Source organism: Pelecanus crispus, chromosome 2 (genome assembly GCF_030463565.1).
Source record: "Pelecanus crispus isolate bPelCri1 chromosome 2, bPelCri1.pri, whole genome shotgun sequence".
In the NCBI taxonomy this organism is placed as follows: Eukaryota; Metazoa; Chordata; class Aves; order Pelecaniformes; family Pelecanidae; genus Pelecanus; species Pelecanus crispus.
This window is the reverse complement of record NC_134644.1, coordinates 3829153-3841496: the sequence shown is the minus strand read 5'-3', so window position 1 is coordinate 3841496 and position 12344 is coordinate 3829153. Positions and strand designations below refer to the sequence as shown.

At 48.4% G+C, this 12344-nt stretch overlaps 2 protein-coding genes across 3 annotated transcripts in view; both read right to left on the bottom strand.

The window, feature by feature from the left end:
- The window catches only part of CCDC13 (coiled-coil domain containing 13), a 31784-nt gene extending 27349 nt beyond the window's left edge, over positions 1-4435 (bottom strand). Inside the window, exons 1-2 of the mRNA XM_009482153.2 lie at positions 4411-4435; positions 4083-4306 (exon numbers count right to left, since the gene is read on the bottom strand). Coding sequence (XP_009480428.2) covers positions 4083-4300 — 218 coding nt within the window. The 5' untranslated portion in view covers positions 4301-4306; positions 4411-4435. The remainder of the gene's footprint in view (positions 1-4082; positions 4307-4410) is intronic.
- Positions 4436-6142: 1707 nt separating this feature from the next.
- HIGD1A (HIG1 hypoxia inducible domain family member 1A) lies at positions 6143-12330 on the bottom strand. 2 transcript variants are annotated; one of them, XM_075705835.1, is made up of 4 exons: positions 12281-12330; positions 10325-10432; positions 8106-8240; positions 6143-7306 (listed from the first exon to the last, which is right to left on the bottom strand). In XM_075705835.1, exons 2-4 carry the CDS (start codon positions 10425-10427, stop codon positions 7257-7259), a joined length of 288 nt encoding a protein of 95 aa, XP_075561950.1. In that variant the 5' UTR covers positions 10428-10432; positions 12281-12330; the 3' UTR covers positions 6143-7256. The 2 variants fall into 2 exon arrangements, with proteins under 2 accessions (XP_075561950.1, XP_009481785.1); XM_009483510.2 differs by lacking the exon at positions 12281-12330 and having other exon boundaries at positions 10325-10449.
- Positions 12331-12344: the final 14 nt, after the last annotated feature.

The following is a 12344-nucleotide window of genomic DNA, read 5'->3' as shown; positions in this document are numbered from 1 at the left end:
ATGCTCAGTATAGAAACTGGGGGGAGTTGGCTGGGGAGCAGCGATCGCTGCTCGGGGACAGGCTGCGCAGTTTGGCGGGTGGTGAGCAATTGCATCATGCATCAGTTGCTCTGTATATTATTATTATTATTATTATTAAAGCTATTATTATCACTACTATTATTTTACTTTATTTCAATTATTAAACTCTTTTTATCTCAGCCATGAGTTCTCTCACTTTTACTCTTCCAATTCTCTCTCCCATCTCACCAGGGCAGAAGGAGTGAGCAAGCAGCTGCATGGTGCTTAGTTTCTGGCTGGGCTTAAACCACAACACCCAGACAGGAAACCAAATATGCTAAGATAAGCTGTACTGACACTACCTTTGGTAAATAAGTTTGTGTTGGAGACCCTGCTGACTCAAGTCAGTTGTTCCCATTCTGCCTGCCTCTCTCCTCCCATCTGAGTTTCCTCATCTCCTCCCATCTGAGGGTGGGGTCGCACTCCGTACCAAGACACGGGTGTCTTCTCTGCAAGCAGCACGCCAAAACGCACACGACAGTCAAAGGAGGCCTAGTCAGTGAAACCAGTGCTGCTTGTGGACTGGCTGCCATGGCAGGGTGACCTGAATCCCTCTCTAACTGCCACTAAGTGCTCTGGTGAGGGACCCCATTCACTTACCCACACGCAGGTGCCATTTGGGCTGCCCACTCGTCCCCCAGCTGCTGCTCCTGAAGGGCATAGGTCTCCTGTACCCTATCTGTCATTCCCATGTGGAAGCTCCCAATACCCTACAGCATCTCAGATATCATTCGATGCCTAAGCCAGCCAGATGAATTGACCCCTAGATTCTTGTTATCTACAGTGTGACCCCGAACATCTACGTTTTGGTGACTTAATCTGGAATTAAGTTGTCCTTCGGCCTATAGAGTGGTTGCCCCAGACTGCAACAGAAGTAGGTAGCTTGGATGATCACGGAGATTTGGATAAAGCCCAGTTGTTATAGTATATACCTGTGGCTATAGATATATCCACAGCCAGACAAGTCAGCTATCTCCACAGTCACCTAAAGTTTCTATTCAAAAGTTTTAGCAAGCTTTTTGCTCCAACTGGACTTTGGAGCTTTTAAATGCACACTCCATATGTTCATGTCAGAATAAATGACCCCTTAAAGCACTGCCATAAACAGCACAGTCCATTTATGAGACAATTCACAATCCATAATTAAGAAATGCACTTCTGCTTCAAAGCTGCAAATCAAAGGGAGATCAAAGGCAGCTGTTTACAAAGGAGAAGAAAGACAGCAGCAATCTGAGCAGAGAAAATGCAAAACTAAGTTATTCCCACATGTACCACTCATAGAAGCGAGCAACAAAACTGTGCAGATCCAATTAGAGACACATGGACAAAAAGATTTTTAACAGTTATGGAATCAACGTGAAAAAATGGTTCTAAGCTCTTAACACACCTGATCAGCGATGTCTTCCTCAGAGCTGGCTTCCAAGTCTTGACAAAAAGCACTTACAGTAGGATGGACAGAAATCCTAACTGCACAGAGCTGGACTCTCCTCTGAGAAACTTCTCCATCCCATGCCACCCCAGAGTGACTCTATGTGTTACAAAGGAGGTCGCAGGTTCCACCCAAGTGGCTCAGCTACAGCAAGTCAGCCAAAAGAAACAGGCTGCAGAAAGGTAACCCTTTTCACTCTAGTTCAAGGAAACAGAGCCAGGTGAAGCTTATGAGCAGGGCCTATGACTGAAATTCAGGTTAAGTGTCTTTCCCAGCTCTGTTACAGATTCTCCATGTGATGGGGAGAATCACTTGATCGTAAATACACCAAACAGAGCAGGGAGGATAAAGTTACAGAAGAACAAAACAGAAAGAGAGAAATGTCAGCTAAACACTCGCCTAAACAACATTTGGGAGTAGGATGGGAGGAAGGAAAAACGAACTCCCAAGGCTCAGAGGAAGGGAGACTTCTGAGAGGAGAATGTTTTCCAAGGGCTGCTATAAACAACACTGACGTGCTGAAATCACTGCCACTGCAGACCATATGGAGTCTTGTTATTCTGGAACAAGTTTCTAACGTGTTGTCATGGGAATACTGCAAAGTACAGCCTGGTGAATTCCTTCCAGAAGCAAATCCTGCCCAGATTTGATACACTCGTAACCACTCTTTTGCTGAACGCAGATGTACATACGCAAAGGACAATCCAGATAAATCTGCTACACCTGCCATGTCAAATGGAGACTTTTAACAGTCAGTGCCACCGAAAACGGAGGTAGGTAACAGCTCTTGAATTACTTAGACCTAAACTACTGAACCAAAAATGGTTCAGAGAACTGCTGGGACTCTCCTGTACTCTGCACCTCAGAGCATGCACACCGCACCAGGATGTGCTACGGGAGCACCTAAGCCCCTCTCCCCCACCAGACAAATCCACATCTGAACTGTGGGAATCGGTCTCCCTCTCCATTTAAAAAAAAAAAAAAAAATTAAAAAATCAGATCTCCATAGTAATCTTCTATATACTATCAGAACAAAATGTCCAGGGGAAGAGAACAGCTGGTAGAGGTCAGATCAGAAGCATAACTTGCAGACCAGACAGCCGTGGTGAGGGACCTAGGTGTGAAGAAGACAATGTATGATGCAATGGTGAGAGCAGTAGTTTCTAGAAGATCAGCTCCCTGTTTCCACACGGACTTCCTTTGCAGCATGAACACCACATTCCCAGAAGCACCTGAAAATGTCAGTGGTTCACTCCTGGGTTCCCTGCACCTTCACGGAAGCTCTGCTGTAGCTTATGCACTTGGGCGTTTAAGGAAGCAATCTTCAGAAACAAGCAGGGAGTTCCCCAGAGTAACGCAGAGGGAAGATCAGCATTTAGGGCTTAATAAACCTGGGTTAGTGGCTTGATAAACTTTGGCAGAGTGCCCTTCCCCACTCTGGATTCTGGGAGGGGAAACTGTCTCAAAGGTATATGCCTAACTGTAGTTTTCCATCCATGATCTCCTGGTTTTGGCAGAGCTGCCCGCTCCTCCTTCCTGCCCCTGTATCACAGTACATCACCCCGTCATGGTGCCAATAAAACAGTCTGTGGGGCTAAAGCTGTAAACTGGATCACTGAAATGACTTGAGAATAAAAGTACCCTTCCCCCAGAAAGTGAATCCGGTTTCCAGCAAACAGCTGTATCAGCACAGTTGCAAGTGGCGAGCAGAAGCGGGAATTTCTGCAGCTGGCTTCACCACTAACAGGGAGCAAACCCCTGAATAGCCAACATTGCAGTAACAGCAGACATCTTTGGGATGCGTCCAACTTTAGACCTCTTCTAGTTTGTAAAAAAAAAAATATAATTGGGTCAGAAAGAGAGACTGATTGTATCCTAGGAGGAAGATGAATGATCTGAGCTGGGGTTTCAAATCTCTGCTCCAGTAAATTGACTGATGCACTCAGCTCCAAAAACAAGATCAAGAATGTCTGATGTCCTGGCAATCCAGATACTACCCCAGTGGGTGAGATAAACCCCAAACCCCTGTCCCCAGTAAGATTTATAACCCTACCTTGTATAACCCTGGCAGGTATCTTAACCAGGAGGTAACTCTGCCTGAGACCCTCCTATATAGCTGGCTGTCTTTTGATCTACTAAGTCAGGTTATATTGCGAAGATAGCCAGGGGAACACTTTTCTGCCCTGCAGGCCTTTGGCTTGCACCCATTCCTTGCTTTGCCCTTTTACCTGTCTTTGGAAATTATTCATGTAGGGAACCTGTTTGTTTACAAGGCTAGGCAGGAACTAACCAACAGTTCAGAGGATGTTAGTGATCCTGAATGACTGGATTTCATCAGATAGTTCCTAGCTGCCCCTAGCATGTCACCCTTAACCCCTCTGTTCTTCTGCTCGTCATTTCTGAAACACTAATTATAAAGAGCACATCACAAGGCTCTGAGGATAAACATGTTAGGGACAGCGAGAGTCCTCTCGGGATAACGAAAGCCCACTATGCGAAGACAGAAAGTGATCTCTCAATAAAAGTTTCATAAGATCATAGGCAAAACACACTTCTGTGACTTCCTGAAGGAACGGTGCTGCTACACCTTTACCTTTTGCTGTCATCTTCATTTACAGGTTGTCCTGTTTCAAACAGGTTCAGATCATTCGGGATTCTGAAAGTCTCCTTTGCGTTGCCATTATCACCGTTCTGACTGTTCTGCTTTTCCTTCTTCTTCTCCATTAGATTTTGCAGCCGCCTTTGCTGTTGCTCTTGATAAGCCTTAAACTGGCTTTTAAAATGTTCATTCGCTTTTATGTCTGACTCCATTGTTTACTAAAAGTGTAACAAGAAAACAAAAAGCCATAGAGAGCAGAGATCAACATTGCTTTGAAAAACATCCTCTTCTACCAGCTGTTTCGCAGCTTTTCTTCACTGACCTCTGCACAGTCTCCCTGCCACCTCCTCCTCTCAGCCGCTGCGCTCTTCAGCCCCCCTGCCTTGCCTCAAGTGCCTTTTTCCATAAATGGCTTTCAAAGCCTTCAAAAAAGTCTTCGGGTCTTTTTCACTCTAGCATTCAAAAAGCGATGTTTTAAAGTCTTTTTAAACAGATCTGTTTAAATAAACATTTTTACAGAAGGGCAAGTTGGGGTCAAATCCAAGCGAATGTGGCAACCACGTTATACTGACTAAAGGGAACACAGACTGGTCGCGACCCAGGTCCACGCAGCCTGTCCTCTCACGTTTCAAAGAAAGGTGCAAATCTCCCTATTTTTGGGTTAGCGTGGGACTGACGAGGAAGAAAGATCGCTGTTTATCCTAATGCTCCCTTTGGGCACAAGAGTGCGGGGTACATCTTTCCCCCAGATTTCTAAGCATTAAGTGATACCATTAAAGCGGTAATATTGCTACCCATTTAAATGTCTAGAGCTTTACTTAGGATGACTAAAGATGATCGGTTTTCTGACGTATTCCAGCCCCCTCTCCTTCTGTTTGACATTTACTGTCAGCAAAAAATCTAGCGCACCTTTGGTCTAGAAAAAAACAATCAGTAAGAACTTTCAAAGGCACACCCTCCACTGAGTAATTAACGCAGGCCCTTTCTCACACTAAGGCAGCAATCACCTTGATAAAGAGCCAAAATGCATGCTACGTCCCTCTGTGCCTGTATGTACTCTATGGGCAGAAACGCATTGCAAGCAGCTTTGCCTCCACGCCTGCCTCCGGCCGCCGTGGGTGTGGATAAGGTGCATTAAGGATTGACAAGGCCAAAGAGCGGAGTCCGGTGCCTCCCCGCAGCCTCCAGGCCTCGTGGGTATGAGTGATGGCTGGGGGCAACCTTTAGCCCTCCAGCCTACCTGGGTACGGACTCCAAAGCTGGCACAGAGGGACCTGCCACAGAGCTGCTGTGTGGGGAGACGGGGGGTCCCTCTCTTCCCTGCCCAACGCCCGCCCTGTCCTGCGGCCTGACAGGGCCTGACAGGGCCGCGCTGCCTCCCCCACCCCCGGGGCCGGCGGCCCGCGCCTCCCCCACGGCTCCAGCCTACCGGAACCGCCTTGCCCTGCCCCTAGGACAGCGGGAGGGTCCCCCCCGGCCGCCCTCTCCCGCCGGCTGCCCGCCTCGGCAGGGCCGGGCCCGGCGGCTCCGGCTCCGGCTCCGGCTCCGGCTCCCGGCCCGGCCGCAGCCCCACGCGGTTCCCATGGCAACAGCAGCGCCCCGGGCGGGCAGGGCCGCGCATGCGCCGCGCGCGGGAAGTCGCCGCCGAGGGGCGGGGCCGGCGCCCTTCCCCTCAGCCCGGCCGCCATGATGGGTGCGCGCAGCGCCGGCCGGCCGCAGGACCCCCCCCCCCCGGCCCCCAGACAGCCCGGCCCCCGGGGTTATGGCGGTGAGGGGGACGCGGCCCCTCCTCATCCCGCCCCACGCCGCGGGGGAGCCGGGCAGGTCCAGGAAAAGGTCTGTGCGCGGTGGGGGGGCGTCTCCTCACGCCCTCCCCAGCTCCCCCCCCCCCCCGCTGAGGGAGCCCTGTGAGAGCAAGGAGCCGAGGGCGGCAGCATCGCACCCTCTCAGGTGATTTTTATTCCTGTACATAAGCTCACCCCGTCCCTCCGCAGGAGGCTGCGTGCACAGGGGGAGCCTCCCCCCAACAAATCCATAGCCAAACACTTGTTACCTCCGGTGCTCGCACATTTATTCGTATTTCATCTCCCACTGCTGTACAATACGCCACAGACCGAGGTGCAGTATGTACCCTGCGGTATTTATTACAAAGAGACATCCGACTGTCACCATGGAATGTAAGCTAATAGGAGAAAATGAGGTTGTTACAAATTGGCTTTATCAACGCATTTATTTTTGTGACTGCTGTTGGAGATACAAGGGGTTCGAGTGCAAAGTAGCATTGGCAGTTTACAGAGAAGGGTTTTAACACCCCATCGAGGATGATGGGGGCTTTTCAGATTTAAATGTTTTAAAACTTCTATAGGGAATGATACTGCAGAAATCCAAGTTAGGTCATATACTTTAACTAAAAGCATTAGAACACCAAATCAAGGTTTCGTTTTCACAATATGTATTTTAAATGTTACATTTAAATGTTATTCAGAAGAACGCTGTAAATAAAGTTACAAAATATAGTAATCCAAGAGTCTGAAAATCTATGGTAAAAATAGGGAGCCTGTGTCTTCATTAGCAATGAATAAATATAACATTTAAATAACTGCAACATACCAAATACTTATCTCACACCTTAAATAAAAAAAATAGATGTTTATATCTCTCTCAATATTTTAGAAGCCATTTAGTGCTACTGGAAGCTTCTAAATTACAAAGCTGGAGGCTGACAAATATACAGGATAGAAAAATGACAGCAAAGCATTCACAACACTCTCTTACAGGCATGGCCTCCACATTCTGCCTGAGGCCTCAGAGAAGCTAGTTCAAACTTTGTCATTTTGGGCAACGGCAGCAAAAAGAAGTCACCAGTTTTAGAACTGAGTTGACAGTCGAGCGGAAGATAAAGGGATTGTACTCTACTATATCCCCTAAGAACTGGGATATGGTAGTGTCAATCAGAAGGAACCAGACCCCGGTACCCGCTCCCCCAGTGCGCAATCATTTAGGCTGCCAGCTTTAAGACGTGTACCATACACAAAGTAGATATAGGGCAATTCTCTAATACCATGGGTTTTTGGTTTTTTTTTTTTCCCCTCAAGAACCCCTCGATATGAGGTTTGTAGCTGCAGTACACAGGCCACCACCAGGAGAGAGATTTCTGTCATCTTTCCATTACTCCTTGGGTTTCACCACGTACTCCCGAAACATCGAATACAGCACACCTACAAGACAGAAATACAGGCACAATTAGAAAGCTGGGTTAAATAGGAAGTAACAGGTTTCAAAATCTGAACAGTAAGAGAGATTCTCAGCAATAGAAATAATGTTTCCCTTCCTCTTCTGCTGTATTTTTTTTTTAATAGCAGTGATGAACACTACAAAATTCTTCATATACAGAGAAAGTGGATAGGAAAATATACTGTATATGAAAATGCAGATCCCCAGCCAACTGTAGTTTGCTTTGCAGCCAACATCAAGTTTTTCTGTTGTACCTTCTGGGAATACAGTATAGACAAACAGTGTTTCATGGGGTATACATTTACACACATACACAGCTGCACTGCTTCGAGGAGACCTGGGAGGTATAAATCAGTACATTCAGGGGCACAATTCCAGTCCTGAAAATAGTACCATAGGCTCTGCAAGCTGATTCTCCAATCCATTAAATTCAGAAACAGCAATATATTTACAAGGGAAAATACTAACTTCAGATAGGCTTTTTTTTTTTTCCTAATTTCAACACCTGCAGAACTCCACAGACTTCCCCATCTAAAAGTCATCAAAACTTCCACACTGAGAGGTAGCACAGTTTAACATTAAATACTTGTAATTAAGCGTCATGTTACTCTAGAAAGGCTGAGCAAACACCAGTAATGAGCATAAACACCCTCAAATATAATGGCCTGGACACTTCCACCCCAAGGATATTTCACAGACACTGTATTATCCACTAGGAGAAGAGCTGCGAGAGGTTCTCTGTGGTTTGCCAGCACTGAGGATGACCTCCCGCTCAGCACATACCACACGTTATCGCTCCCACGACGAAGCCCTGGGCCGCCACGCGCATGTGAATCAGGTGAAGCGACATTTTCATGTCACCTCTGTGCTTCAGTCTGTACAGCCCGTAGCCAACCACCACGGCGAAGCCAGCCATCCCTACGAGGGAAGGAAAGCATCCTTGTGAGTTGAGATCCACGTCATCGAGATGTGCAAAGTCACCCACCTAAACACGGTATCTTGGGAATAATCATCTTTTGATCTTTTGTGTAAATGGCAAGTCCTGGCCTGTCTACTGTTTTCACTTGAGCGCCATCTCATTCAATGCACAAGTCAGCACAGAGAACAGTGAGAGATTTCCACTGGTGTTAAAATGCAACAGCAGCAACTCGAGGGTGTTGAGGAGCAGCTGAGGGAGCTGGGGTTGTTTGGTCTGGAGAAGAGGAGGCTGAGGGGAAACCTTATCGCTCTCTGCAGTTGCCTGACAGGAGGGTGTAGGGATGTGGGTGTTGTCTCTTCTCCCAAGTAAGAAGTGATAGGACGAGAGGAAATGGCCTCAAGTTGCACCAGGGGAGGTTTAGATTGGATAGCAGGAAAAATTTCTTCACAGAAAGGGCTGTCAAGTATTGAACAGGCTGCCCAGAGAGGTGGTGGAGTTCCCATCCCTGGAGGCATTTAAAAGATGTGTAGATGTGGTGCTTAGGGACATGGTTTAGTGGTGGATGTGGCAGTGCTAGGTTAACAGTCGGACTCAGTGATCTTAAACATCTTTTCCAACCTAAAGGCTTCTATGATTTTAAGGTGTCTGAGTTTCTTGGATATTTTTCAGAAAGCAAACGTGCTGCTTGCACTCGCGTTCCTGGAATGAAGCTCACACCCAAGAACACTGCTCGGCTGTAGCTGGGACACCCAGCATGTGGATGCACCCTGACATACTCACTGGCCTGCTGAGGTTGCTATTTTGGGTGCTGTCACATTCAGCCTGCTTTCACCGGGACAGGACAAGTGATACGTTACTTGTCCCGTGCTGTGGGGAAGAGAGGTTCAGCAAGGTCTCGAGTTCACTTTTAGTCCTTTGACAGACCAAACACAGCCCCGGCTGTGCCAACTCCAACCTGCGTACACTGATGCTTTCATGGAATACAGAGCAACAATGCACAAAATTTCCCAATTCCATCCACTGTGTTCCGTATTTAGGATGATTATTTACATAGTTCAAAGGAAGCTGCCAAGTTTTAAATGCTGTGTATATTTTACTGCCGAGAGCCAAGACAGCTCATCTCCCTGAATGGGAGTATTTCCCATTCCACTTGTGAAGCTATAAACCCTTACTTCACTGGTGTGTGATCCACGTAGTAGCGTCATTAAAAACACATTAAGAGTTTTAGGGCATTCAAACTAGCTCCGACACAGGCTGGAGATAAGTTCTGCTAATCTGCTTGTGAGAACCCAAACTAATGGAGTCCATAGTACACTCTAGCAAGCTGGAGAGCAAAGTCCTGTGATCAGAGAAACCAGTGACGGATATCTGGCAGCAAACGCTTGGAACAGTTCACCCCGAGTGACCCGACTGCTTTCCGCTTAAGGTGGCTGGAAATCAAAACATGTCTCCTGTCAGAGGCAGTTCCTGATCAGAGGAAAGCACTCAGGATGAACACAACTGATCCTCTCTCCCCTCAGAGGCTTTTTTAGGGTCTCAGATGAGAACTTTAACAACCTCCTCAAGCTGGGGTATCACCAAACCTACTAAGAAACTTTATTTTAAAGTAAGGGATGGCAGCAGAGAAGGGTGAACCATTTAGCAGGCAGGCTGTATTTTAGATATTTCTGTTTTGTTTGTTGTTACCTTGAAAGTCACTCTGTAGTGATCTCAGAGTTCCCAGTAACCATACTCCAGAACAGCTGCAAAACACCCTCCTGACCACCCAACGGGATCACCTAAACATGTTCATTAAGCTCACCTAAACAGTTTTTCAGCATTTGTTGGTTTGGGTTTTTTTGGTTTTTTTGTAATTGTAGGTCCTGGGTTTCTATGTAAGATAACAGGCCTCACTAATTTCCTTGTTTCTTGCAGGACAAATACCATTCCAGGCAGAAAGAGTACTGCTGTCACCGCACAAAGCCTACACAAGGAAGTAATTCCAAAGTAATTTCCTCTTCAGAGGAAAACAGTGAGCAGTGATGGATATGGATTGCCCGTGAAGAGGAAGACCTATGTAACCAACCTTCATCTTTAAACTTACCGATGGGTACAAATGGCGTCTCTTTAAATTTTCTTAACAGCTTCGATGTCTGGCTGGTGTCGGTCTCATACTCGGAGAAAACGGATTCTTGACCGGATGACATGGTGCCTGCAAAGACAAAGAGTCTCTCTTCAGGTTTTAGAATCACCAGGTTCAGAGAACTTTTAGAAAAAGAAACCTCCTTGCATATTCCACCAGTCACGCATGTTCAAGCTGTCAGTCTCAAGCCCAAGAGCTAGACTTGAGCTGATGGGCATACAGGTGATCTAATTCAAGTAAAGTCTTGTGAAGCAAGATCCTTGAACCAGTAAGGACGGGGGGGGGGGGGGCGGGAACAGAAAGAGTAGCAAAGGAACAAATTCTGCCATCCCTGTTCAACCATTACAGATCCCAGCAGCCCCTCACACTGAAAGCTGTGGTCACTGCCTGCGTTTCCTTTTGGGACTTCTATCCCTCACCACACTGCCTTGCTGTCACGGGCTATTCCTTAACAGCAGCTCTGACCTCAGACAAGCTCAATCCTCCTCTGTCGCTCCCTGCCAAGAAGAGCAACCGAAACACTCCGGGTAGAAAGCACGAGCTGCTGCACAAGGTCAGCCCTACCTGGCAGCTCCTCAGTCACTACTACGGCCTGTCCCACCTCATTCACCACTTCAGAGTCTCAAACTCCTGCTGGAGAGCACAAGAGCGTAAAATGGCAGCTGCTGAGGAGCTGGAGCGAGTCTTGAAGCCCTTGATGGGCACAGACTGATGTGGGGGACACATCAGGAAGATGAGGAGAGTATCCACTGCAGCACAGGTGATTTCTCACCTGCCTCTAAGGAGAAAGAAAGGAGAAAAAAACCAAAAGCAGCAGCAGAGAGAAGGGCTCTGCTCACTGAGCCATCATCACCCAACCAGCGAGACCATCCACCAAAACTTGCCAAGAAACTTGCCAGCTTGTCGTGCTGTCCCTGTCCCGGATTACACCTGGACCCGTTCCTTCTTCAGCGCCCACCATAAGCATCATTTTTCAATTAGCACCTATTTCTGCTAGCGCAATTAGCTCAGCAACATCACTAAGGTCTCTGCTAGGAAAAATCTCTACCGGTATTGTTCCAGTTTTGCCATCATCACGCTCAGCAGCAAAATACAGCTCAGCCTCACGTGGAAGTACTGCAAGCTCTTGAAATAAGCTAACAGGAATTCAATTTAAGCACAGGCTAGTAAACACGTGCAAGAGATACACTTCAGATGCAGCTGTACTCCCTGGTCATGCAGCACTTCGTGCACATCCATTTCAGCAGGCTGGTTTTTGAAACTAAACATGCAAACCATTTCCTCTGCCGGCCAAAGGATTTGGTCTCTCCCACGCCTGCTACAATGACCCTTATTTGCTAAATCTAAGTTACAGTTTAGCCTGGCTCATTTGGAGAAGGAAACACGAGAGCACCCTGTCCCTCGGGAGAGATGGAGACAGCAGGAGGTGAGATTTACACAGGGGAATGATAGGGAGGAGCAAATCAATGGCAGGAGGTGAGATTTACACAGGGGAAGAAGTGAATCGATTTGCCCACTGCTGGAGGATTCCACGACCTTCAGCCCCGGCAGAGGCCGGGGTGGGCACGGGGGGCGAAACGCGCACCTCGGCTGCCCTGACCTTGCCGACACCCGCAGCGGGGAGGCGTGGGGCACCTGCCCGGCCACCCACGAGGGACAGCTCTGACACGGGTGGGGAAAACGACAGGCCCCAGCTGCCCTCCCGGCAAGGAGGCGGCCCTGGGCACCACCAGGCCGCCTTCCCCCCGCCAGGCCCGGGCCGAACGCCAGGTCCCCGCACCGGCCTTCTGCCCTACTCCAGCCCCAGGCGCCTCCACCCACACAAGGCCGCTGCCCCCAGGTCTGATCCACATGCCGCCACCCCCTCCCGCAGCCTCCCCGCCTTGCCCCCCGGGTCCCGGTCCCCCCGGCCCTCACCGCGCCGCCGCTGCCCTCACTGCTTCCAGAGACCGGCCGGCGTTTGCTGAGCCTGCGCCCGCCC

Bases quoted from the DNA above. Each gene is read 5' to 3' on its own strand.
- HIGD1A (XM_075705835.1), bottom strand. From the start codon at position 10,427: ATGTCATCCGGTCAAGAATCCGTTTTCTCCGAGTATGAGACCGACACC. The intron at 8,241-10,324 runs GTAAGTTTAAAG...CTTCCCTCGTAG, and splicing joins GACGCCATTTGTACCCATCG to GGATGGCTGGCTTCGCCGTG. The intron at 7,307-8,105 runs GTATGTGCTGAG...TCTGTCTTGTAG, and splicing joins CGTGGGAGCGATAACGTGTG to GTGTGCTGTATTCGATGTTT.